This window comes from Ochotona princeps, chromosome 26, assembly GCF_030435755.1.
Source record: "Ochotona princeps isolate mOchPri1 chromosome 26, mOchPri1.hap1, whole genome shotgun sequence".
Taxonomy (NCBI): domain Eukaryota; kingdom Metazoa; phylum Chordata; class Mammalia; order Lagomorpha; family Ochotonidae; genus Ochotona; species Ochotona princeps.
The window spans coordinates 31285875-31313652 of NC_080857.1; the positions used below are offsets into that span (position 1 = coordinate 31285875).

Genomic DNA, 27778 nt, shown 5'->3' on the forward strand with positions numbered 1-27778 from the left:
AAAAACCCCAGCTTTTACCTCTGTGTCCAATGGCAGATGTGATTTTGCGATTAACTTTATATTCATCAATAAAACTTACCACACTGATGACAGCAGGGAGCAAAGAGCATCTGAAAGTCGTGCTCACAGTACTTCCTTCCTTCAAACTGAAAGACAAAGAACCATATGAGAAACAACCACAGCACGATGCTGAAGAGACAGAGGAAAGTTATCTTTTTAACTAAATGCTCTGGCCCAAGAATTTATAATTCTGATGAGATTTTTTTTCAAGGCAGGAATATTCACGTACCTTCCATATTCCTACACATTGATACAAGAGCAAAACACTGAGCAAGTTGGGCTCGGCAGCGTGGCCTAGTAGCTAAGGTCCTCGCCTTGATCCCATATGGCTGCTGGTTCTAATCCCGGCAGCTCCACTTCCTCTCTGTCTCTCCTCCTCTCAGTATATCTGACTTCGTAATAAAAATAAAACAAATCTTTAAAAAAATATATATATATATATAAAACACTGATGTATTTATTTAAAAGGCAGAGTTACGGAGATAGAAGGAGCAAGTGAGAACAAGAGAGAGAGATAATCAAAACGGCCAGGCCAGGCCAGGTCACGCCAGCACCTTCCCGGGGCATCAGCAGTTAAAATACTATTTGACATAGCTGCATTCTTACATCTTCGTGCCTGTTTCAATTCTGACTCCGTTTCTTGCTAGGGTGCACCCCGGGAAGCAGCAACAGGTATATGGGGCCCTGTCACTCCCATGGGAGACCGGGAAGGAGTTTTGGGCTCCTGGTTTCGGCTAGCTGTGGGCATGTGGGGGAGTAAGAGAGCGGACGGTGGGAAAGCAACAGAGGACAGACCAAGTACTTGGCTCCTGCACCTGCATGGGAGACCCAGAGGAAGCTCAGGTCCAGCTACTGTAGCCATCTGGGGAGTGGACCAGAGGATGGAAGACATCTCTCTGCCTTTCCTTCTCCCAGTGAACCTGCTTCTCAAACATCTTAAAAATATATATGTATCTTTTTAAAGAAAAAAAAAAGCAATGCTTAAAAGAGATATCTAGACACAATAAGATCAGGAACAGGAGAAGACACAATAATACGACTGCAGATATAAAACTCAGAATTAATTTTTGCAAGTGGCTTTTACATAAAGGATATACTCAAGGGCCCGGTGGCATGGCCTAGCGGCTAAAGTCCTCGCCTTGAAAGCCCCGGGATCCCATATGGGCGCCGGTTCTAATCCCGGCAGCTCCACTTCCCATCCAGCTCCCTGCTTGTGGCCTGGGAAAGCAGTCGAGGACGGCCCAATGCATTGGGACACTGCACCCACGTGGGAGACCTGGAAGAGGTTCCAGGTTCCCGGCTTTGGATCGGCCCGTTGCGGCTCACTTGGGGAGTGAAACATTGGATGGAAGAGCTTCCTCTCTCTCCTCCTCTGTATATCTGGCTGTAATAAAATGAATAAATCTTTAAAAAAAAAAAAAAGGATATACTCAAGATAAGCCATGATCACCTAAGATTTATTTATTTTTATTGGAGAGTCAAATATAGAGATAGGAGGAGAGACAGAGAGGAAGATCTTTCATTTGCTAATTCACTCCCCAAGTGACCACAACAGCAGAGGCTGAGCTGATCCAAAGCCAGGAGCCAGGAACTTCTTCCGGGTCTCCCACACAGGTGAAGGGTCCCAAGGCTTTGGGCTGTCCTCAAGCAGGGAGTCAGAAGGGAAGCGGGACTGCTGGGATTAGAACTGGTATCCTATTGGATCCTGGCGCACGCAAGGTGAGGACCTTAGCTGTTAGGCTACAGTGCTGGGCCCTGATACACAAATCTTCAGGTGAGCAGCTGGCTTGAGTAATATCCTAGATAATTACTCCAAAACAAAACCCCATTGAGTTGAAGAAGTAAAATCCCGACACATGTCAAAAAGAGCTGTGGGTTACTGCACTGTGTGGTTCAATGGGCTAATCGTTGACCTACAAGTGCCGGGATCCCATATGGATGCAGGTTCAAGTCCCAGCCACTCCATTTCTAATCCAATTCCTTGTTCATGACCGGGAAAGGCGGCAGAGTTCCCAAGTCTTTGGGCTCCTGCACCCATGAGGCAGACCTGGCAGAAGCTCTTGGAGCCTGGCTTTGAACTGGCTCAGCTCTTGCTATTGTGGCCATTTGGGGAGTGATCCAGCAGTAGGAAGATCTTTCTATCTCTCCTTCTTTCTGTAAACCTGCCTTTCCAATTAAAAAGATAAATAAATCTTAAGAAAAAAGAATCCAGGTTTTCCAAGAAAATTTTCTCTTTAGGAATGTTTTCTTTCTTATAGATTTACTTATTCTTATTGGAAAGGCAAATTTTTACAGAGAAGGAGAGAAAGAAAAATCTTCCATCTACTGGTTCACTCCCCAAGTGACCACAACCATGGAGCTGAGCCAATCCAAAACCAGGAGCCAGGAGTTTCTTCTGGGTCCCTCACGTAGGTGCAGGGTCCCAAGGCTTTGGGTCATCCTCTACTAATTTCCCAGGCCACAAGCAGGGAGCTGGGTGGGAAGTGCACATCTGGGACATGAACTGGTGCCCATATGGGATCCCTGTGCATGCAAGGCAAGGATTTGGCCATTAGGCTACTGCACTGGGTCCAGGAACTTTTTTTTTTTTAATCACAACTTCTTTCACCCCTAAGTTTCGTTGTGTCCTAAAAGTTTTATAGACATAGTGACAGAAAGTAGAAATTAGAGAAAAAAGGAGCAGTGTATGAGCCAAAAAGCTTGCTGGTACAAGAGAGTTTACAACAATGGGTTATTCCACACTCCTGACACCTACACGTGCGCTAGGGAAGGGGCCCAGGGGGAAGTGCTTGACATCAGAGTGCTAGCAGCGCCTTACTCACAAGGCCCCGAGAAGGGGTCTGCTTCAGGAGAGGAAGGGACTAGGGTTCATGAACACACAAGGTGTTTCCGAAGAAGCGGGGCTCCTGAGCCCCCACTTGACAGGAGTGAAGAGCTGCAGAAGGGAACGAGCCCTTCCAAGATGCATTCCGCATTCAGGAGCGCCGAGTCCAATAGAACAGTGACATCCAGGGCGATTCATCTATTGCCTGGAAGCGAAAACGAATGTTGCAGATCGTTCTGCAAAGTTGGCATAGGAGATGCCCCACACAGTGAAGTCACCGTTAAACCATCGCTGATGTTCAGTCCCTGGCCTTCTTTTCCCTCTCTGCTTTGCAGATCAGAAATATTTCTTTTAAAGCCAGAAAACCCACAAATATCAAGAGTATGTTAAATATGCCACCAGGCAGATCATGCTTATAGTGCAGTAATGTTGCTGTGACAGTCATTATGCTAAACCCAGGAATCCGGTATACCAGCTGTTCCTCAACGGACTCTTCCACCAAAGAAATATATTTGTTAAAAATAGGCCTGTAGGTAAATTGATTTTTTTCCATGTCTTCCAATTCTGACTATGAAATTTCTCTGTATACCTAGAACTTGTCATCGATGATAATGTCTTCTGAATACCCCACCACATCTTCATATTCTGTATTAGAGCTGGGGGAACATAAAGCAAAGCTTTCCAGGGCTTCCTTTTGTTTTTAGGATTTATTTATTTTTATTGCAAAGTCAGATATACAGAGAGGAGGAGAGACAGAGAGGAAGATCTTCCGTCCGATGATTCACTCCTCAAGTGACTTGCAATGGTTGGTGCTGTGCCGATTCGAAGCCAGAAGTCAGGAACCTCCTCCAGGTCTCCCACCAGGTTGCAGGGTCCCAAGGCATTGGGCCGTCCTCGACTGCTTTCCCAGGCCACAAGCAGGGAGCTGGATGGGAAGTGGAGCTGCCGGGATTAGAACCGGTGCCCATATGGAATCCCGGGGCGTTCAAGGCGAGGACTTTAGCCTCTAGGCCACCGCAACGGGCCCTCTAAGGCTTCCTTTTTAAAGTTCAAAAAAAAATTTAAAGAAAAGACTTATTTAATTTCATTGGAAAGGAAGATTTTACAGAGAGAAGGCGAGATAAAGATTTTTCATCCTCTGGTTCACTCCCCAAATGACTTCAATGGTTAGAGCTGAGCCAACCTGAAGCCAGAGCCTGAGGCGTCTTTTGGGTCTTCCACATGGGTGCTGATGGCTAAGGCTTTGGGCCATCCTCCTCTACTTTCCCAGGTCATTATCAGGGAGCTGGATCAGAACTGGAGCAACCAGGACAGGAGCTGGCATCCATATGGGATACTGGCACTTAGGGACAGATGATCAGCCAACTGAGCCTCTGGGCTGGCCCCTCTAACCAGTTCGTCACTGTTATGGCTACATCCAACCAAGCCACTGGCTTCCCGTGCTTTGGCTCAGGGCCTTGGAACTCAGCCTGCCAGAGCAAGCACATGTTCTACCTGTTGCTTCACATAAGGTGTACGATCTCACCATGACCTACTATCACTGACATTGACCTACATCTCTCGGTTACACTGGTGTCTGCCAGATTTCTCTTCGGCACATGACCTTAGAGACAAGTTCATGAATTCAACCCATATTCAAACTAAGGAAAATTAAGCTCTATTCATTTTCCTTTTAATATATATACTTTGGAAATATAAAGTTATTTGGGGAATAGGGTATCTTCTTTGTAAAAAAATTTTTGAAGATTTATTTTTACTGGACAACCAGATACACAAAGAGGAGGAGAGACAGAGAGGAAGATCATTCCATCCCCAAGCGGCTGCAGTGGCTGGAGCTGAGCTGATCCAAAGCCAGGAACCCGGAGTCTCTTCCGGGTCTCCCACGCGGGTGCAGGGTCCCAAGGCTTTGGGCCGTCCTCGACTGCCTTCCCAGGCCACAAGCAGAAAGCTGAATGGGAAGTGGAGCAGCTGGGATTAGAACCGGCGCCCATATGCGATCCCAGAGTGCCCAAGGTGAGGACTGCAGCCGCTAGGCCACCCTGCTGGCCCTGCAACTTACTTTTGTCATTTTGTAAAAATGGATGTGGTGGGTATGTCAAAGATGCAGAGGACACATGACACTCACTGTACTTTTCTTTCAACTTTTCTTAAGTTTCGAAGACTTTTAAAATGAAACACAAGTTCATTCAACAAAGCTACAATGATCAGAATGAACATATCCAGTCAACGGTCTACATACTCACATGGTACTGAAAACACACAGTTTAGGGACTCGACTCAGGGGTCTGCAACCCGCAGCCAGAACTTCCTGTTTCCACTCAGGAAGCATTTCTTTTGTCCACCTCGATGGCACAAAGGCAAACTAAAATGTGAGCTGTGCCCGCGCTATGAACAGCCTGCAAATGCTATGTCCTACTTAGTCCTTGTCATCATATTAGTGATGGTAGTCTATCCCGTCTGGACACCGTGGTGATGTACTGCTGTGTTTATCAACCATCCGAAAGGAATCAAACACTGTAAACAGTGTCAGAGAAACCAAATTATTCCAGACAGTCCTTGTACAGAGGTATTTAAAGTTAGACGGGAAAGCAAGTATATAAATAGCTATAATGATACATGGTAAATTCTTCCTGTATTAGAGAGATAAAGTGTTGTGTGGACTCAAATGAGGCTGAGCTAAAAACACCACTAAGGGTGGCCCGGTGCAGTAGCCTAATGGCTAAAGACTTCGCCTTGAATGTACTGGGATTCCATATGGATGCCAGTTTGTGTCCTAGCTGCTCCAATTCCCTTCCAGCTCCCTGCCTATGGCCTGGGAGAGCAGTCGAGGACAGCCCAAAGCCTTGGGACCCTGCACCCGCGTGGCAGACCCAGAAGAAGCGTCTGGCTCCTGGCTTTGGATCAGCTCAGCCTCGGCTGTTGCAGCCACTTGGGGAATGAACCAGTGGATGGAAGATCTTTCTTTCTGTCTCTCCTCTCTGTGTAAATCTGCCTTTTCAATAAAAAGAAATAAATCTTTAAAACAAAACAAAACACCACCACTAAGGGGTCAGAAACTTGGCAGTGCTGGCCTCCCATCTTTGGCTGTTAGTAGCCATTTGGGGAATGAACCAGCAGATGGAAGGTTGATTCTTTGTGTGTGTGTGGTTTTCTTCTCTCGCTGTAATTCTGCCTTTCACATAAAAATAAATAAGTCTTATATGGGAGCCCAATTTGTGTCCTGGCTGCTCCACTTCTAATCCAGATGCCCTGCTTATGGCCTCGGAAAGCAGTGGAAGTTGGCACAAGTCTGGGGTCCCTGCAGCCACATAGGAGACTCAGAGGAAGCTTCCAGCTCTTAGCTCTAGATCAGCTCAGCTCTGGCTATTGTGACAATTTAGGGAGTGAACCAGTGGACAGAAGATCTCTCTTTCTTTGTGACTGCCTCTCAAGTATAAGCAAACAAACAAATAAAAACACATTACTGAAGATGTTTTATAATCAGAAACAGCTTGGGTACCAGATTCTTTTAGTGACATATTGCAAAACACAGGCATCAATGAATATCCTATACTCTTCACTGGCGATGTCAAACTTTGGGTTAACTTATTTTTGTTGTTGTTGTTGTTTCTTAATTTGAGAGACAGGGCATTGCTCTTTAGTGCCCACGCCCAGGGCTGAGTTGGAGGGGAAGCCCAGAGCCAGGAAGTCAATGCATCTTTCCTAGCTGGGTAGCAGGAACCCAGGAACATGAGTGATCACCACTGCCTCCCAAGCGCTACAGTAGAGGGGAGGCGGAAGCCAGCCCGGGAGCCAGGAATTGAAATGAGGCACCCTGATACGGGACGGAGGCGAGGCATCTCATGTCAAAACGGGTTCACTTTCTTTTTTTTTTTTTTTTAAGATTTATTTATTTTTATTACAAAGTCAGATATACAGAGAGGAGGAGAGACAGTGAGGAAGATCTTCCGTCCGATGATTCACTCCCCATGTGAGTCGCAACGGCCGATGCTATGAAGATCCGAAGCCAGGATCCAGGAACTTCTTCCAGGTCTCCCACACGGGTACAGAGTCCCAAGGCTTTGGGCCGTTCTTGACTGCTTTCCCAGGCCACAAGCAGGGAGCTGGATGGGAAGTGGAGCTACTGGGATTAGAACCGGCGCCCATATGGGATCCCGGTGCGTTCAAGGCGAGGACCTTGTCACTAGGCCATGCCGCCGGGCCCAATGGGCTCACTTGCTAAAACCAACTAACCTACTGTGACTTAGTGTGGAATCACCACTCTGACAATCCTGGTCGTGCTGTGTCATTCTGACGAGGCACTGCAAATGTGCCAGAAGTGTCTGTGCACATCAGTCACACGTCCCGGTGAGAGGACAGGAAGGACACGAGAGTCTGATTGTAGACCTGACTTGGTGGCCAGAGAAGAGCATCCAGGTTATCTGAGCATCATGGTGCTTCACAGTCAAAGCAAATCACCTTCCAAGGGGGAACCAACGCACCCCTGCAAGTCATCAGAGGTAGTCCTCCAGGAAACAGAAAGAGTAGGGGGCTGTGGAAATCGGCGCAGTGTGCTGATAACAAGAACACGGTACCAACAACAGTACCAAGTGCAAGGGGGCGTTTGCTATCATGCAAGGAATGGTGCCCGTAAGACATGTCTCAAGTGGAAAGCAAACCAAGGAACTCCAGTATCATTTTCTGGAAAAAACAAACAAACAAACAAAACAAGCTACTGTGGGATGTAGCAAAAAATGATTATTCAATAGAAGTCCTGGGTCCCTTTTTTTCTAATGTCATGTGACCGAAAGAAAAAGTTTTTATTCTCCGTATGCAGGCTTACAACTCTTACTCCAGAAAAGGGGTTTCCATGGTAGACACTGTGGCTAAAACTGTGATCTTCCAAGGGACTCCAGAGCCCACATACAGCCCAGCTCTGGACTAGCCTTAACCTCTCCTGCACTAACACCGTGCAGGGTATTTATAGTCTAGACGTGGGGAGCAGCAGGCTGGTAGGAGAATGAACGTAAGTCAGGACGTCCTCTCCTCTGCTCCAGGCTCCTGGCAAGCCGTCCCTCTGACTAAGCAAAGGGGCCTTGTGGCTGTCAGGATCAAAGGCACAACAAGGAGCTTGGGAGGCAGCCTTGCTCAAGAACGAAGGTAGCTGGAGCGCCCACTTGGAAGTGCCAAACGGACAATTCAAAGATGGAGAACTGTACCCGCAGGGGAATCGGGAAGAATGCAAAACAGAGCTTGTCTTTCTCCGCTTCCTCTTCTGTTGCCCCTCAGCCTTGGCATAAGCGCCCGTGCTCAGTAACAAAGTGTTACATTGAAAAGGGTTTCAGGGAAAGGTCCCTGTAATGGACTTTAGGGAACAAACGAATTCTAAACAGTTTCATGTCACACACCTGCTGTGTTACAAGGACATTTTAACAAGGACCATGAGAGAAAAGGGGCTAAAGACTGCAGGTAGGCAGTACAGAGCCTATGCTGCTTCCACAGTCCCTGCCTGAGTCCCCGCCTCTCGCTCTGCGAGTCTGTAGTGTGAGGACTCCTGTCTTCACCTGGCCTTAGCATCCACTTGGAATGTAAGTGTACCCTTCTCACACACAAATCGACAGTGTAATTCACCTCGACTCCTGCCTCGTACACAGCCCTACAGGCTAGCTGGATCCAGCCTGCTTGGCCTGCCCTGCTGACCCCAACATCCTGCCTGTGCTGTGTGGGTGCGCCCCAGTGAGCTCTCCATCGCGGCCTGACCTTCTGGAACTTAGCACCTGCTGACTCCACGCAACAATTCAGGCTTGCGGGGGAGGGGGTGTGTGAAAAAAAACGGCAACAGCAACAACAACAACAACAACACAACTCCTACTACCAGGAAGAGCTAGAAGAGAAAATGGGTCCCCTTCCCACTGCCGAGGATTCTGTTTCGGGAATATGTATTTCAGGAACACAGCTGGAAGCCAGAACACCTTGTGCTAGGGAATAATACTGCCTTTTCCAACCAAAGCTTTCAAGCGTGCCACAGATGCATCGGAGTTCAGGCACTCAGCAGGGACAAAGCCGGGGCTGGAAACTGTACTCTCACCCGGGGAAGGCTGCTTGAGTAGTAAACAAAGATCTCATAACTTTTATAAATGACCTTTCCTTCTGCAGGCATTAAATATAAAACAGGGAAATCAATAGATCCTCCAGGCCAAGGAAGAAGTCACGGAACAACCATCTGTGTTCTGTGACTACCTGCATACGATCTACATGGAGACACAGACACGCAGGAGTAAAGCAGTAACAAGAGATTACAGGACTCTCTCCCACATAGCTGTGTCACGCTCACCTGCATTTACGTCTAGGGTCAGCGTCCCCAGATCATTCAAAAAACATGCACATAGGCCCGGCAGCGTGGCCTAGCGGCTAAGGTCCTCGCCTTGAACGCCCCGGGATCCCATATGGGCGCCGGTTCTAATTCCGGCAGCTCCACTTCCCACCCAGCTCCCTGCTTGTGGCCTGGGAAAGCAGTCGAGGATGGCCCAGAGCACTGGGACCCTGCACCTGCGTGGGAGACCCCGAAGAGGTTCCAGGTTCCTGGTTCCCGGTTTCGGATCGGCGCAGCACTGACTGTTGCAGCTCATTTTGGGGAGTGAATCATCGGACTGAAGATCTTCCTCTCTGTCTCTCCTCCTCTCTATATCTGACTGTAATAAAATAAATAAATCTTGATATTAAAAAAAGCTTTTAAAAAAACAAAAAACATGCACATTTGCTGTGAGGGAGGGGTTTCGAGAACGGTGAAAATACTGAATACTCTACAGGCAGGAAGTGCAGACCACATACTATCTCCCAGAGAACAAGGGGAAAAAAAATACATTTTAAAAGGGACACAGCTACATAAAATAATTAAACATAAGCAGCACAGTACCCCAAAAGATTTGTTTCCAAACCCAAAATTTCATTAGGAAATAAATGTGTGGGAGTCGGCATCACCAGTAGCCCATGCTAACAACAGTTCAAGTCCCAACTACTTTAATTCAGATCCTGCTCCCTGGTAACAGGCCTGGGAGAGTAGTGAAAGACGGTCCGAGGGCTTGGGCCCGATCCAGTCCTCACCACTGTAGCCATTTTGGGAATAAACCAGCAGATGGAAGACATCTCCGTCTCTTTTCCCTCTGTCACTCTGCCTTTAAAGTAAATAAAACAAATCTTTTTTTTTTTTTAAGATTTATTCATTTTATTACAGCCAGATATACACAGAGGAGGAGAGACAGAGAGGAAGATCTTCCATCCGATGATTCACTCCTCAAGTGAGCCGCAACGGGCCGATGTGCGCCGATCCGAAGCCGGGAACCTGGAACCTCTTCCAGGTCTCCCACGAGGGTGCAGGGTCCCAATGCATTCGGGCCGTGCTCGACTGCTTTCCCAGGCCACAAGCAGGGAGCTGGATGGGAAGTGGAGCTGCCGGGATTAGAACCGGTGCCCATATGGGATCCTGGGGCGTTCAAGGCGAGGACTTTAGCCGCTAGGCCACGCCGCCGGGCCCATAAAATAAATCTTTTTGAAACAAGCTAAAAAATGCATGCAAGCTCCTACTCACGGCCGGGTAGCTACAGCTCAGACGATACACATAACTTTAAAGGAGAAAGACACAGGGCAGGGAATTGGCAAAGGGAAATGAAGAAGCCAAAAGGATTCTGTATTTGGATCCCATGGGCTTAGACTTAGTCACTGCAAGGCGAGTTGAATGATAGAAACTGTGGGGTGCGTGTGAGGGCACCCCCAGCCGGGCCACGGCCACCTGAATCACACATAGCACTTCAGTACGATCTTCAACAAAGAGGGGAGGTGAAAGGGACAGTTGTGTCTACGCTCCGTCGCGTTCGACCTACCTCATAGAAGAGCCCCTCCGGAAACTGCTGGAAGCACTGGGCGCACACGAAGCACTGCTCGTGGTACAGCTCGCCGTTGCTGTTGACAATCTTCTCAGCAGGTGCAAAGCCGCCCTTGCAGCGCTCACAAGTGGCGCTGGCCAGGGCATTGGCCATGTTGCTGCAATATAGAAAGGACAGCAAGTCACAGACTGTCAACTTGAAGACCTCGAGAGAAAAATTCAGTCACTGTATCTAGGCTCTTGAGGGTAGCACTGAACTTTCTAAGAAACACTTGCAGCTTTGACTGTTTGTCTCAACAATTTTTTGCCGTTCGTATTGCTGAATACACCATGAAGGTGGGTCTATGATGTTACGCACTGACGATACAAATAAAAGTCATGAGTTGCCTTCAAGGAGCAAGCTTGATAAAGAGCTTAACTCTACCTTCATGCATTGAGGAGATAACAAGCTCAAGTGGCTGGATCCCCAGCACCCACACGGGAGAGCTGGACTCGGGTCCAGGTTCTGGCTTCAGCCCAGCCCACACCCACGGCTACAGGTATCTGAAGAGTGAACTAGCTAATGGGGCAGCAAGCACTCTAATAAGCAGGCAAAACTTAAAAACAAGATACGTCAACATGTCAAAGCCAATTCCTTTACCTTTTGAGAACAGAACATCCACTGAATACCATGTTACATACATCTTGTCGAAAGTGACTATGTAAAAGAACTCAAAGCCAGCTAAGATACCCAATCCCAAAACCAGCCAAGGATGAGAAATGTGAAATCTTAAAATGATAGAATTTACATTACATAGATAGCCAGAGGCTCACAGAGGCAGAGTGTTAAGTCCAACATTTAAAAGCTAATTAGTTAGGGCCCAGCATGGTAGCCTCCTGGCTAAAGTCCTTGCCTTGAACACCTGGGGTCCCATACGAGCGCTAATTTGTAACCCATCTGTTCCACTCTCCATCCAGCTTCCTGCTTGTGGCCTGAGAAAGCAGTGGAGGACAGCCCAAAGCTTTGGGACCCTGCACCCATGTGGGAGACCCAGAAGAGGCTCCTGATTCCTGGCTTCAGATTGGTTCAACACTAGAGAGTGAACCAGTGGGACCCTGCACCCGCGTGGGAGACCCGGAAGAGGTTCCATGTCCCCAGCTTCGGATTGGCGTTGCGCTCACTTGGCGAGTGAACGTCGGATGGAAGATCTTCCTCCCTGTCTCTCCTCCTCTCTGTATATCTGACTTTGTAATAAAAAAAAAATAAATCTTAAAAAAAAAGCTATTTAGTTAATGACAGGCACAGACTAGAATCCAGGTCCCCTTCACAAAATCAGAATGCTAATCAAAACAGATTACATTAATTTGGAACATTCAAGAAGATATGATAGGGACATCACCATATTTTGAAAGTGAAACCATGTGGTCCAGTGACTACCGCTGAGCCAAGCAGCTTGGGTAACTCCTTCCTTAGTAATCCCACTACCTTAAAACCCACAGAAGGTGTTGCATAAACAGCCCCAAGATCTTCCTAATCATTCTTCAGTTTGGAAGAAAAGCAACATGGCTTTGAAGAGGAAGTTTTATGAATGGGCAAAGTCCGTTGCAATGATCTTACTGGCCAGACCACCCTTTGGAGCACAAGTTTCTGCTGTGTGTCACATTCCCCGGTGTGGCTTTTGTACTTCCAGACGTTTAACCAACACGCCGATTCTCTGAAATCTTTACTAACACCCTTTCAGGCTGACAGGATGCAGGGTCTTCTCCAAGACAGTAAACTAACTACCCGTGGTGCCCCAGCTCCACCCACTCCGGTGGAAGATCCTGCACTGTGCTGCCCTCCCACAAACTTAACCCTATTGTGTAGCCTCCCATAGATAACACCATTCAGGCATACCACACCCCATGCCACGCAAAACTCCATTTGATTTAACAGGCTTGACTATAGAATTAAACTGGCACCAGAAAAAAGGAAGAGAGAGAGAGAGGCAGCCTCTCAGATTTCCACTTCGTCATTTAAACATGATTGTGGGTTGGACAAAGTATTTGTACAGTCCCCACATGCACCCAGCTTGGCCGCAATGGATGGGCTGTGGTACTTCTAGCAAGCTTTAAGCAGCTCTTTGCTTTGCTGGGGAAGCAGGCGAACTTCATACCTTTCAGGTTTAATGCCCAGTGCAATGTGGCGGGATGGCATAAAAGGGACATAAAACCACCTTGGAAAGCAAAATCCGTTACACAACATTGCTTCGAGTCCTAAACCCTTTCAAAAGTTTCACTAAACCTCAGTGATCTTAATGGAACTCCAAAAAGCTGGGCAAGGACATTCTAGGCATTAGCTCTGCGGCACAGCGGGCTAAGCCGTTACTCACAGAGCTGGCATCCCCTAGGAGCTCCCCGGGGAAGGCAGAAGATGGCCCAAGGGCTTTGGCCCTTGTTTCCACGTGGAAGACCCAACGAAGCTCCGGGGCTCTGACTCTGGCCTGGCCCAGCCCTGGCTGTTGCGGCTTATGTGGGGAGCGAACCATATATACAAGGTCTCTTCCGCTTTCTGTAAATCTATCCCAAATAAATAAATGAAAATAGAAAAAAAAAATTTTAAATCTTCCTTGAAAAAAAAGAAAGAGCGGGCATTTTAGCATGTCCTGGTTCACGCTTCTCAGGGTCACAAAGCAGGAATTACCGTCCCCTTTCAGAAGTCTTTTCCAACCTCAGTTCGGCCAGAAACCATCTAAAGCAACATACTGCACCAGGCTGGCTGCGCATGCAAATACCAGGCACTGTCCTTTATGGGCAAAGACATTACTAACAAGATTTAAAAAAATGTAACACAATGCCATTCTTCCTAATATCTTTTATTTGAGAAACAGTTTTTTTTTTTTTTTTTTTAAATAAAAATGCTAGGGCCCGGCGGCGTGGCCTAGCAGCTAAAGTCCTTGCCTTGAACGCCCCGGGATCCCATATGGGCGCCAGTTCTAATCCCAGCAGCTCCACTTCCCATCCAGCTCCCTGCTTGTGACCTGGGAAAGCAGTCTAGGACGGCCCGAAGCTTTGGGACCCTGCACCCGCGTGGGAGACCTGGAAGAGGTTCCAGGTTCCCGGCATCGGATTGGCGCGCACCGGCCCGTTGCGGCTCACTTGGGGAGTGAAACATCGAATGGAAGATTTTCCTCTCTATTTCTCCTCCTCTCTGTATATTCGGCTTTCCAATAATAATAAATCTTTAAAAAAATAAAATAAAAATGCCAGCAATATCATTCACTAACATGTAATGAATTTAATATTTTCCTGCTTGTGAATTTCTCAGACAGTAAATACTGATAAACAAAAGTTCTTTGGAAATCTTAGAAGTTTTAAAAGTGTAAAAAAGTTCTTCTATCATAAGAACTTATATTTTAGCTGTTTATATGTATTATATTACACATTGCTTATATGTAAGTTCAAATATTCAAGCAAAACTAAGAAACAGGTAGATGCATTATAAAACAAGCAGTTTATTCCTCTTATACAGAAAAAAGAAAAGTGATTGTGTCTACTTAAGAAGTAGCTGTTCTGGGTCTGGCGCAGTAGCCTAGCAGCTGAAGTCCTTGCTTTTAACATGCCAGGATCCCATATGGGCGCCAGTTCTAATCCCGGCAGCCCCATGTGCCATCCAGCTCCCTGCCTGTGGCCTGGGAAAGCAGTCGAGGACAGCCCAAAGCCTTGGGACCCTGCACCTGCGTGGGAGACCCGGAAGAAACTCCTGGCTTCGGATCGGTGTGCACCGGCTGTTGTGGTCACTTGGGGAGTGAATCATCGGACGGAAGATCTTCCTCTCTGTCTCTCCTCCTCTCTGTATATCTGACTTTGCAATAAAAATAAATCTTAAAAAAAAAAAAGTCCTGCTAACAGCACGCAAGAAAAAAGGAACAACCTCACCACCCAGTTCTTCTTTCCCACCTGCTCTCGAAGTCTGTACTATACTCATGATAAACATGTTTCTTTACTTTGTATTTAATATGATATATGGTTAAAGTTAACTTCGAAAAATTATGAATGCCCCAAACAGCTATCAATAGATTAGCTATAACTGAAAATCTTCCAGAAAAAGATTTCCACTAAAAAGGGGTTCATGGCAAGGAATATGCATATATAGGAGTGTGTGAGTGTGTATATGCACACGTGTGTACATGTGTGTACAAGAGCCCCCGGGACAGGGCCTTTGTCCTGGCCTGTCCTGATTGACTAACTGATCTTGCGCAGATCCTCTCACATGGAAAATCCCATCACGTAGCTCTCCATTATTCAAATGTCTCATTTGTGTAGCACGGGCAACAAATTTGCTCATCTTAATTCGCAATAGTGTGGACATTCAAAAACCGACTTGACAGTTCGCCAAGCCCTTAAAGTTGCAGGTTCCAATACTACAATTCCCCAATTTTCTCAAACATCACTCCATGAGCTGTGAAGGTCAGTGCTATCTGTTCAACACTATAATGCAACTGATTATGGAATGAGACAAGTAGATCAGTTGAACCCTCCTTCACTCTCACTGGACAACTGAGGGAGCCACAGGAATCACAGCTTACAACTTGAAATGAAGTCGATCATCTTAAGGAATTCAGTTAGCCTACTTACAACTGCTGACTGCAAAACTGAATAAGGATGTTTACCGATGTCAGCTATTCAAGGTTTCACTGCTTTGCTCAATATTCCCGTATCTTTGGCAAGCTTTAGAGTGTTACTGTTTTAAGTCTTTGATGATAAAAGTCACCAGGAACCCACTGCAGACAAAGATGCTTGCTCTCATAGTAAGAGGACATTTCCCTACCCTCCGCATGCTGTCCAGTGGAAGGTGTACATGACCAGGCTACCTGGCTGCTCCCTGGCGCGTGCTGCATTGGGAGCTGCCCTCAGGGCCCACACAGATCACCCAGAAAGAGCCCCAAAGCCCAAGAGACAACTGTGTACGGCAGATCAGAACAAAACGCCTAGAAGCAGGGAACTCTAGAGGGGAGACACTCACAATTTCGCATAAAAGTCACAGAACTCTTTGTAGATCTTCACGTCACTGTGCCTGCGCTGTAGTTTGGACACAGCCCTCTCGTCTTCATGGCCGTTAGCCTCGTGCACACGGTTCAGCACTGTCTGGGACAGCTCTTCATTCTCTGGGATAGCACAGGGCTGCACCCGGCCAGGGAAAGCCATCGTGGATGTTGCCGAGAGCTGTCGGCGCACGGACTAGTGCAACAGGACGCAACAGAGGAAACAATATCCAGCCCTCACCCCCCGCCGCCTCCCCGCCGGGGTCACTCCCACTACTCCCACGCATGTCAGCCCAGCTGCCAGAGTGGCCGCTGACACCTCCGGGGGAAGGCTTTAGCGGCACAGCACTGGGTCGGCACAACAGCCTACATTCCACAAGGCAGGAACATGGTGTTTTTCAGAGCAGCCTTGCTGGTGAAGTGTTGCCATAAACAACACAGCAGGCAAAGAGGGGGCTGGCTTCAGCTCTGTCAGGCAACACTGTGCCCTCAGCTTTGGTGGGCATAAGAATGTTCTGGCTGACTTGTCAAACACCCCTGGTAACCCGCAGTGTAGTGGACGTTGCCAGGCACTCAGGGGAGTGTCAGGAACCCTCTCAGACTGGGGCTTCATTGACCCTCCAGCATGATTGCTACCTACGCCCATGGCCTCCTGCCCCTAGTACTCCAGGAGTTTGATACAGAGAGCTATGTGTGACTTCTATTAGCTTCACTCGTGGCACACATGAAGGGCCAGCACGTGGTATAGTACGTGAAGGCACTGCCTGTGGCACAGGCAGCCTGAGTCCTGGCTGCTCCACTGCTGATCCTGTCCCTGGTAATCCAACTGGGAAAGCAGTGGAAGGCCCAAAGTCCTAGGGGCCCCACACCCACGGGGGACACCTGGAAGAAGGCCCAAGTCCTAGGGGCCCCACACCCACGGGGGCACACCTGGAAGATGGCCCAAGTCCTACGGGCCCTGCACCCACAGGGGACACCTGGAAGAAGGCCCAAGTCCTAGGGTCCCCACACCCACCGGGGACACCTGGAAGATACTCCTCATTTTTAGCTCAGACTGACCCAGCCCTGGAAAGTACAGCATTTGGGGAGTGAACCAGAGGCACTATATATGGATATAGGGCCCGGCACAATAGCCTAGCAGCTAAAGTCCTCGCCTCGCATGCGCCGGGATCCCATATAGGCACCAGTTCTAATCTTGGTGGCCCTGCTTCCCATCCAGCTCCCTGCCTGTGGCCTGGGAAAGCAGTCGAGGACAGGCCAAATCTTTGGGACTCTGCACATGGGAGGCACAGCAGAGGCTCCTGACTCCTTGCTTCAGATCAGCTCAGCTGACTGAATAAGCAAGTGAATAGAGCTGGCCCATGTATGCCACAGTGCCATCAGAACTGAAACGGATACTTGAGACAAAAAAAAAAAAAAAACACTTTTAGAATTATCATCTTGTCCGTCCCCCCCCCACCACAATTCTTCTATAGGATTTACATCATATTAACCAATGTAGGTAATCTACACATGATTTTGAGAATACAGGAGGATGTGCCCAGGTTATGTGCAAATATTACAAATGCTACGCCGTTTACTGGAGTCCTTCAGCGTGCCTCTTTTGAGCATGCGCTGTAGCTGTGCACACCGCTGTCTAGATCACCTTCCGCTATAGGCAAGCATGGCATCATGCCGATTTGCACATCAACTCCCATGATGAGTGGACAAGGCTGTCCCCAGTGCCTGAAATGAGGATCGTCGGCCTTGGGGCCACTGAAGGATTAGGGGGTGCTATAATCTCCCAAAACAACTAAGCAGGCTGTCACTTCTCTTATTTAGCTATCACAGAGCAGAGCTATAAAAAAGGAAAAAAAAAAAAAAAGTCTTGTGTGTTAATGTCAGCTTGTTTTTCAAGAGCAAAAGTCAATCAAAACCAAAGAAACACCACAGCAGCGTTTTGACACATCTGAGACAATTTGGTCTTAATAATATCACTCCAATGAAGCAATTTTTCTGGACTGTGGTTCTAGCCTTGAGAAAACAGAGTTATCAGAACTCCCTTGTTTGAAGCTGCTAACGCCACTTGGGTGGTATCAAAAAGCCCGGAAGTAGGGTGGGGAGCAGAGTCCGTTTGGTCTGAATACCAAGTCCAGCAGGCAGCTCCTGCTGAGGAACCAGGGTTGCCTGTGTCCTTGGTTCCCTAAAGGTTTTCCCAAGAGGGTCCATCGTGGACCCCCCCCATCATCATAGCTAATGTCCACGTCCCTCAAGGGACTACGTATAAACGCATCACACCCACTGTGTGTCAAGCCTGGCATGTGCTCATCGCGAGTGCGCCTGTACGTGCTGTCAGGTTAGCTCAGTGCAGGGCATTAAGAATTGTCAGATCACCCCAGCCCAGTGGTGCCAAGATTGCAACCAAAAACACAAGCAACCACTGTGAAACATCACACACAAATACATGGCTATTTCCAAGCGCAAAAAATACTTAGCTGTAGACAGGATCATGAGCACGGTGGCCAAAATGAAAAAGTAGTGTTAAACAGATGGCGCCTTTAATATTCTCTCAAACAGAAATGACTAAATTATTTGTATGACTACCAAACATTTCATCTGAGGGTTTACAAAGCCAAACTGAACTTTTGCACTAACTGCCTCTAAAACATGGGGTTGCTAGATAAAGAATAGGGGGAGTTCTTGACAATCTTTTCTTCCTTCCACAAATACATTTGCACAATTGATGACTAACAAGTACTTGAATGGAACTTGTCCAAACTGGCGTCAGGGGCTTCCGTGGATATAGGGGTCTTTAAATCACCGAGGTGGCCTGGTTAAGTGAACAGGTGGCAAATGGCCTGTTTTCACAGTTAGCTGTTTACCCCCCACCCTTGAAATGGAAACTTTCATCTGATTTTCCCAGACTACTAAAAACATAACAATTATGCTGTGTGTGCAAGTGAAGATAGTGGGACTGGAAAGTTCTTTCTCATTTCCCAACCTCTAGGACAAATGCACTGTTTTCTTTCAACAGATTGTGAGGAAACAGACAAAGGCTAGCCACAAGAGGATATGGATTTGCAATTCATATGCCATTTTGCTTTGCCCATTAAATTGTTTTCGAACTCTGGATTGCACAAGCAAAAAAAGAAAAGAATTAGTCATTACCAGACGCAAGAGTGTGAAAGAAACAATATACGCTATCTCTCCAACAGACTTACACGGCTAAGCTACTGTTCCCATTGGATTAGCAACATTTGTTACATAATAATAAATGGACCAAGCAGAAATTTGGTCACCTAACAACGATGATACAAACGGACCAAATAAAATTCCTATGCATCACCAAGATTCCATTCCAGGATTCCAAAAACAAGTCCAAATACTCAACTGAAGTTCAGCAACTGCGATGAAACATGGTGGAGATAAGGTGTACTTTTTTTTTTTCCTTCACATGTGTTCACAAGAAACTCTTCTGAGACAAATCTTATCTAAAAGTTTAGGGGGTAGCTGTGGTGTGGTGATAGTCGTGGCGTTCCAGATCTTAAACTATTTTAAGAAGGCTGCTTATTTTCCACACAAGGAAAATGAACCAAGTGCTACTCAATGTCGACTTGGAAAGTTTTCAGGGAGTAAACAAGTCGGCACACATGCAGTTCCAAAATCCAAAAGCAAAATGTGGTGTTCCTAGTAAAACAGTGAGGCAAAAATTTCTCCTCTGGTATGTGAAGGAAAGCTGTCCTGGCTTTGTTACTGAAGCCCAGGAGAATACCACCTGCAGAAGCCACACCACCGGGGTTACCCAGGGATTCCCGCGGCGGGCAGGCAGGGCTCTTCATAATTGGTCTCCCTGAGGGCCCGAAAGTAGCCTGCAAAGTTGCAAGTACTCTGTTCAGGCATAAGAGGTGCAAATTACTGCCAACAACAACAGTGATGTAGCGTGCAGGGCTGTTGCCTGAGATGCCAGCATTCCATAACGGTGCTGGCTAGTGCCTGGACTGCTCTGCTCGAAAAACAGTAGAAGCTGCCAATGTGTCTGGGCCCCCGCCACCCATGCAAGAGATCTGGATAAAGCACCCTGGCCATTGCTTGACCTAGAGATGGCTGTTGTGGAATCCTACAGTCCTCAGAGCAGCAGAGTCCTTCGTTAATTTTTTAAAGTTCTGATTTTTTTTTTTTTTAATTTTGGCGAGTTTCTCAGGCTTTTAAAACATTTGCACTGTAAACTGGCCCTGAAGTGGCTCGCTCATTCTTCAGGGTTGACTGTGACCCACTCACATACATTATTCATTGCTAACCATGTTTTGAAAAAAGGTAATGAACAAAGCAGACACATTTCAGGAAGGCTTTTGTTACAAATGGAGCTGTAGGATTTGGGGCTAGGAGTGTTAACGGAGTGCCCAGATCACCAGGGAAGCCCTTCAGCACCCAGAGCTCCTTATACGGTCCCAGTGGCCCCCTGGCACTTGACTCTCGGCTCTGTGCTGCACTCCTATTTTAGTTCTGACTCCGCCAGCTAGCTCACCAACAATGACCTTCAGCTGGAAGACGTCAGCAGGGGTTTTTATTTCATGACTAAGCTCAATGTGAGGTCTGCTTGGCTCAATGATAAAGTTTTTAAAAGTCAGAATTCCGGTGGAGAAGGACAAAGAAAACCATTTCAGATTAAAATCTGCATGATTTTCATTGTCAGTTCTTTAAATGTTTTCATTAATTATTATTTCTGAGATAAGCAGAGAAAGAGAATTTGTCATTCATTGGTTCACTCCTCAAACACTGGGAGTTGAACCAGCAGGAAGCCAGGGGCCGAGAACACACTCTGGGTCCGTGGGTGGGTGGCAGGAACCAACCGGCCACCTCCCCAGGCGAGCAGCCCGAAGCAGAGCCAGGGCTCAAACCCTGGGCATACTAAGCAATGGATGTCACTGTCCCAAGGGGCAGCAGAAGTGTTATGCCCAACACCTACCCACCTGGGAAAGGAACTGAAAACAAACAGTTGCCAAATTTTAAAATGTTTCCTTTGCTGGTTAACTTCGGGTTTTATAAAGTGTACAGAGGATGGCTAAGAAATCATTTTAGCTACTGTGATGTAGATTTTATTGCCAGCACAGTGAGAATGAAGGTGGAAAGGGACAGGGGGCGGCCCCGTTGCCTCGCCCCTGCAGTCAGCAGCGGGTGCTGTCTTGGCAGACCCCCAGCAGTCCCCCAGCACCTCCTCCTCCCCTCCCGCTCCGGGCTCATCCTCCCCCCCCCTTGCTCATCCTCGTGCTAACAGCGATGTACTGTGTACAAAGCCGTGCAGAGCGCTAAGGGGAGGCTTTGTTCGGTCAAAGAAGATAGGCTGTCAGCCTAGCCAAGACAGACACCATCAGCTTGTGACACGTCGCAGCCTGAGTCTCACGGGCCAGAAGCAGTGGTGGTCAGCAGAGGGCGCTGCGGGAGAACCCGGCTGCCCGCCAGCAGACCCTGCCGCCTTCATGGCTTCTTCAGTGTCTAACTCCTTCACAGCAGGGCAGCCAGCAGCTGCGTCATGATGCCAGCAGCTGCTTCACATCGGCAGCTCTGTAAGGGATGCCAACAGTCTCGGAAAATCAAGCTGCGTCTGGCACTTCTCTGCCATTCAGTGAGCCCTACTGTGTCACGATGGCAGAGAGGATGGGCGCCGTGCCAGCCTTCCCTCTGTGCTGGTAAGGGCCACAAGGGTTAGAGCTGGGCCACAGAAGCCAAAAGTTTTATGAGTCTTCTACACGGGTTCACAGGCCCAACCACTGAATCTATCTTCCATGGCTTTCCCAGGCAGATCAGCAGGAACTGGAACAGCCAGGACTCCAAGACGAGCCCATATAGAACACCTGCATTGCAGGCAAAGGCTTTGAGATGCTACTGTGGGCCCCTAACGGACGCTTCTCACAGCAGCTAATCCCACTCTGCGGCCCAATCACTGGGAAGCATAAGAGAGATGAGCATCTTCCAGCTGCTGGCTCCTTCCTCCAGTGGCTGCAGCAGCTGAGCTAGGCTGAAGCCAGGAACCAGAAACACAGTAGCAACGACTCAGGCACTTGAGCCATGATCTGCTACCTTTCTGATACATCAGCAGGAAGCAGAACAGAAGCGTTGGGACTGGCACTCAGATGTCACAGTGCTGGCTGTTTCTCTTCCATAAAAATGCATCTATTTATTTACTTATTTTTAAAAATTTATTTATTTTTGGGCCTGGAACGATGGCCTAGCGGCTAAAGTCCTCGCCTTGAAAGCCCCGGGATCCCATATGGGCGCCGGTTCTAATCCCGGCAGCTCCACTTCCCATCCAGCTCCCTGCTTGTGGCCTGGGAAAGCAGTCGAGGACGGCCCAAAGTTTTGGGACCCTGCACCTGTGTGGGAGACCCAGAAGAACCTCCTGGCTCCTGGCTTCGGATTGGCTCAGCTCTGACCGTTGCAGGCACTTGGGGAGTGAACCAGTGGACAGAAGATCTTTCTCTCTGTATCTCTTTCTCTCTATCAATCTGACTTCCCAATCAAAAAAAAAAAAAATAAATCTTTTCATTTCTTTTTTAAGCAGAGATGGGACTCAATCCCCGATTATGGGATGTGGTGTCCCAATTTATGCTGCAGTGGTGCGTAAACTCCAGTGATTATACCACAATATCCATTTGTAAATCAATTTCTTATTACTTGAATGCTTGTTAGTTATTTTTTTCTAACTCTGTATATTAGACCTTCACTGCCTAACTTGCCCTGTCTGCTTCCCCTGGTCCACTTAAAGGTGCTTGTCTCACTGAGCCCTTTCCAACAACTCTAACTGCTCTTTGAGACAAGGAAGGGGGAGGGTTACCTGGTAAAAGGACAGTGTGATAAAACAGGCCTTTCTGTGGCGGTTCATGTCAGCTTACACGACTCTCTGTTGCTCTATGCCAGCGGGAGCAAACAGGTCCACTGCTCAGCTCCTTGCCAGACAGCAGGCAGCACCCCAGCCCTCCAGAACAGAGCAGCTTCCGCTTTCCCCCAACTTCCATGGTCCTGTTTGCTCACCGGTGCTGTGCTGGCAAAGAGGCGAACGTGTGAGCTCTCTTGGGAACCACGAGCAAGCAAGAACTGCAAGCATCCTGGCTGCTGACCACGCCCCAAGGCCTGGGCTGAGCCGCCCCGTGCCACTGTACTGCAACAGCCACGCACCTTCTCGTGGTGCCCATTCCAGGGCTTCTCCTTCCTCCTGGAATATGCGTACAAGGAAGCAGCAATGTGCTGTCCTACATAGCGCAGTTCAACCCACACGGTCTCTCAACCTCAGAACGTCTGTGCTAAGAGGCAAGCATTGTGGCATAGCAAGATAGGCCTGCACCTGCATTGCTGGCATCCCACACACGTGCCAGCAGGAGTCCTGGCTCTGATCCAGCTACCTGCTAACGCTCCTGGGAAAAGTGGCAGAAGATGGCCCAAGTGCTTGGCCTCCTGCATACACACGGAAGACTCAGAAGAAGCTCCATGTCGGGCCCGGCGGCGTGGCCTAGTGGCTAAGGTTCTCGCCTTGAAAGCCCCGGGATCCCATATGGGTGCCGGTTCTAATCCCGGCAGCTCCACTTCCCATCCATTCAGCTCCCTGCCTGTGGCCTGGGAAAGCAGTCCAGGACGGCCCAATGCTTTGGAACCCTGCACCCGTGTGGGAGACATGGAGGAGGTTCCTGGTTCCCGGCTTCGGACCGGCACAGCACCGGCCATTGCAGTCACTTGGGGAGTGAAACATCGGACGGAAGATCTTCCTCTCTGTCTCTCCTCCTCTCTCTGTATATCTGACTTTGTAATAAAAAATAAAATAAACCTTAAAAAAAAAAAAGAAAAGAAAAGAAGCTCCATGTTCCTGGCTTCAGCCTGGCCCCACCCCAGTCAATTCCAGACATGTGCGGAGTAAAGCAACATATGGAAGATCATTTGCCCTTTCTCTCTCTCTCTCTCTCTCTCTCTCTCTCTCTCTCTCTCTCTCCCTCCCTCCCTCTCCTGCTAACTCTGACTTCCCAACAAATCACAAACAGTAATAATAAAAATCCGTGGTAGAAAGAACCACACGTACCACGGTACGTAGCATCGTCCCAGGGCTGTAGGACTTGCTTCGGGCAAACACCAAGGGGGTAATGTCCTATAGAGGGCAGTGTCCTGCATGAGTTCTATTTTCTGCAAGGCAAGTGTGAGCGTTTCCTACTATAAAACTCTTTCCTTTCCTCCTCCTCTCCCTTTCCAATCGGCACAGGCACAAAGCCTACACTGAACAGTGGGGCATGCTGAACTAACCAGCTACTGCAAAGTGAGTGCTGCATTCAAGAGGGAGCTGACACAGCAGAGAGCAGAAAGCGGCCCTAGTCTTTCGTTTCTCTTTCACACAGCCTGGCAGGAGGAGACCCCACCCTGAAGAGGCTAGCGACACAACGGGCTGCCTGAGAGCCCTGGGCAAAGTCCCCGAGGACTCTTCCCCGGACACTGGCCCCTCCTGCTACAGACCATAACCAGCAACCAATTCTCACCACAACCACAAATGCCTAAAACGTTCTTTTTAAAGAACGGCATGCAGTAGAGTGAGGAGAGCTAGCATTGCCAGGGAACGGAGGAAGATGAATGTTTTGGGTGCTTTTGGCATCTGAGGCCATAAGACAGATGCAGATGTGTGGGTATGTGTGTGTGTACCTCTTAACATTTAATCACTTAATGATGTAAATGAAACAAACCTTCCTGGCTACAGGGCAAGGAGACTCCTTGTTCTGATCCTTTCACAAATACAACTGTTGCCAGGGACCTCAGCGCAGTCCAGAAACATGACCTTCCAGGACCCTGAGCCTGGGCGGTCGCTTAATCAACACCGCAACCAAGCATCAGCAAGCACCAAACGGCCATCTCTGTCATGGTTGCTGACAAAAAAAAAAAAAAAAAAAAAAAGACAGCAAAAATGTAACTAAAACTAATTTGGTATGACGTTGAATCACTAGTCTTGGAAAATACAGACAGAATAAAATAACTGAATTTTCAGAGCGCTTAGATTCTAGTAGGAAGGCAAACCAAAGGATGAAATGCTGAGGCTGGTCAAACAAGCCAGCAAGGCCACCTAGGAGGAACTAGACACCAAAGAGACATAAAGTCTTGTCAAATGACAGCACCTGCTCCCAGTCTGCCAAGGTGACCACTGGATTCTACATGTCCTCATCATGTCCTCTCCCAGGGATGGCAACATTCTAATCTACTAGAAACAACTGACCACTTCCCACGTGACAATTCTCTTCTTTTTCGATAAAACTGATCAGATATAAAGGAAACATGTATATGTATTGAAAGGGCAAACGAAGAAAACCCTACAGAATGAATTACTACAAATGAAGAGGAAGACGAGCAAGCAAAAGGGCAAACCAGGGACTGCCATGCTGATCCAACACTGTGCGTCACGTGAGATGCATGGTGCTTCCTGGAACAGATGGGGAAGGGGGGGGAGAAATGACCTCGCCGACTTTATTAACCTGAGCGCTAATAGAAAAAACCATATCAGGCCCGGCGGCGTGGCCTAGCGGCTAAAATCCTCGCCTTGAAAGCCCCGGGATCCCATATGGGCGCCGGTTCTAATCCCGGCAGCTCCACTTCCCATCCAGCTCCCTGCTTGTGACCTGGGAAAGCAGTTGAGGACGGCCCAAAGCTTTGGGACCCTGCACCAGTGTGGGAGACATGGAGGAGGTTCCTGGTTCCCAGCTTCGGATCGGCGCAGCACCGGCCCGTTGCGGCTCACTTGGGGAGTGAAACATCAGATGGACAATCTTCCTCTCTGTCTCTCCTCCTCTCTGTATATCCGGCTTTCCGATAATAATAAATCTTTAAAAAAAAAAAAAAAAGAAAAAGAAAAAACAATATCATAATGGCTCATAGGGCAGTGGCAGTGTTGTCTCATCTTGAAATCAATGTGTATGCTTGCCTTGCAGGAATACATTGCCTCTAAGTAAGCTGTTTATACAAAGAGACTTTAAAAAGTCAATGTACCTTCCTTTTTGCTTAATATTTTCATCTAAATTTAGGCCAGCTGAGTCAGGACTGTCCTGCTCCAAGGCCATAGACCCAGGAGCTCACACAGAGCTCTGTAGAAGCCACTTCGTCATGCCATCATTCACGATGCTTCTAAGGTTGTTTCTGCATCCCCTCCTACATGTTCAAAGCCAAGGAGGCACAGAACGAGACCACAGGGCTTTTCTTCAGCTCATCTCCTATTTCTTTGGCCCACAACAGCATTTCTTTCCAGATGGTGACTGGCATTGCCTGATAAAGAACCAGTTGTCCAGAACCACAGAACTGGGAGCACTTAGGACCTCAATCTTTTTTCTTGCTTTTTATTTATTTTTGTACAGGATTTATTTGTTTGAAAGACTTACAGAGAGAGGAGGAGAGACAGAAAGAGAATCTTCTATGTACTGGATCACTCCCTCAATAGCTGCAGTGGCTGGGGCAGGACCAGATGGAAGCCAGGAGCCAGAAGTTTCATCTGGATCTCCTACATGGGATACAAGGGTCCAAGCGCCTGGGTCATCTTCCAATCTCTTCCCAGGGGTGTTAGCATGGAGTTGGACTGCTAGTGCAGTTGCCAGGTTTTGAACTGGTGCTTATAGGCAATGCTGACAGGTTAACCCACAGCACCACAACACAGGTCTAAACCATTGTCTTCCAAACCATTTCTGGTCTAGGAAGAGCAGGAAGAAGATGTTCGTGTTTGTATGTCTGATCTCCTCCTCCCATTCACATTATGGGAGAAATTGCATTTCCAACAGGGTTAGGAAACATCGGGGCTGACACTGTGGCACAGCAAGTTAAGTAGCCACCTGCTTTGCCAGCATCCCATACAAGTGCTGATTCAAGTCCTGGCTGCTCCACTTCTGATCCAGCTCTCTGCTAATGCTCAGTGAAATAAACCAACCCCAAAAGAACAACCTATGTTCTCTCTTACATAAGGTAACCTTCATGCAAAATACAAAACAATGGATATATAGTTAAACATGTATATACATATATTCTCGTAGATGAACTGTATAATGGGGACTACCATATTGGGAAGTGAAAATACATTGCAGGGCTCGGCAGCGTGGCCTAGTGGCTAAGGTCCTCGCCTTGATCGCATATGGCTGCTGGTTCTAATCCCGGCAGCTCCACTTCCTCTCTGTCTCTTCTCCTCTCAGTATATCTGACTTTGTAATAAAAATAGAATAAATCTTTAAAAAAAAAAAAGAAAATACATTGCAATATACGTCCCTAATTTGGAATAAAAGGAACACTCACAAAGAAGCTGTTAAATATATCCTGACAATAGGATGCTGGACTTTCTACCACTGTCTATACCTACAATGCCACGAAACACTTAACTAGCAGAATGTTGGACTTGTGCCTGTTGTTGAAGGACTATGTTATCGTAACAATATGGGGGGAGATGGTGTGTGGGGGGAGGTGGGCAGAATGGGTAGGGAGGAAAAGGAGGTGGAGGGGGAATCCGTATACCTACACAGCTGAATCATAGAAAACAGTAACAACAAGAACAAGTACAGAAATAAATCGCAGGCTGCCCCACTGATTCTCACGGAGGGAACCGCAGACTGGGATGCTGGTAGCCCTAACAGTTCAGAGGAAAGGGGCTGGGACAGGAACCCAGAGCCCCGTCACACGCCCACTTCCTCTGCACACAACTTCCACACGCAATCACTGAGTGGTTATATTCCACTCAGAAATCCAGAGGGCAAAGCTTTCTTTATTATTATTTTTTAAAGAAAGCTTTATTTAAAAAAAATGTTTCTGAATGGGCCCTGAGCGATGGCCTAGTGGCTAAATCCTCATCTTGCGTGTGCCGGGATCCCATATGGGTGCTAGTTTGTGTCCCAGCTGCTCCACTTCCCTTCCGTCTCCTTGCTTATGGCTTGGGAAAGCAGTAGAGGATGGCCTAAAGTCCTGGGACCTTGCAGCTGCGTGTGAGACCCAGAAGAAGTTCCTGGGTTTGGCTCGGTTCAGCTCCGGCCAGCCACTTAGGGAGTGAACCAGTGGATGGAAGAT

General features: G+C 47.8%; 1 protein-coding gene across 3 annotated transcripts in view; it reads right to left on the reverse strand.

Annotated features, from left to right (window-relative positions):
* LIMS1 (LIM zinc finger domain containing 1) overlaps window positions 1–27778 on the reverse strand; it is a 134695-nt gene that overhangs the window by 15693 nt on the left and 91224 nt on the right. For 2 of the 3 annotated variants that reach the window (XM_058655125.1, XM_058655124.1), the window contains exons 2-3: window positions 10744–10903; window positions 80–146 (exon numbers count right to left, since the gene is read on the reverse strand). In XM_058655125.1, coding sequence (XP_058511108.1) covers window positions 80–146; window positions 10744–10903 — 227 coding nt within the window. Of the gene's footprint in view, window positions 1–79; window positions 147–10743; window positions 10904–15729; window positions 16043–27778 lie in introns of those variants that run through there. The other variant, XM_058655123.1, reaches the window with a different exon arrangement.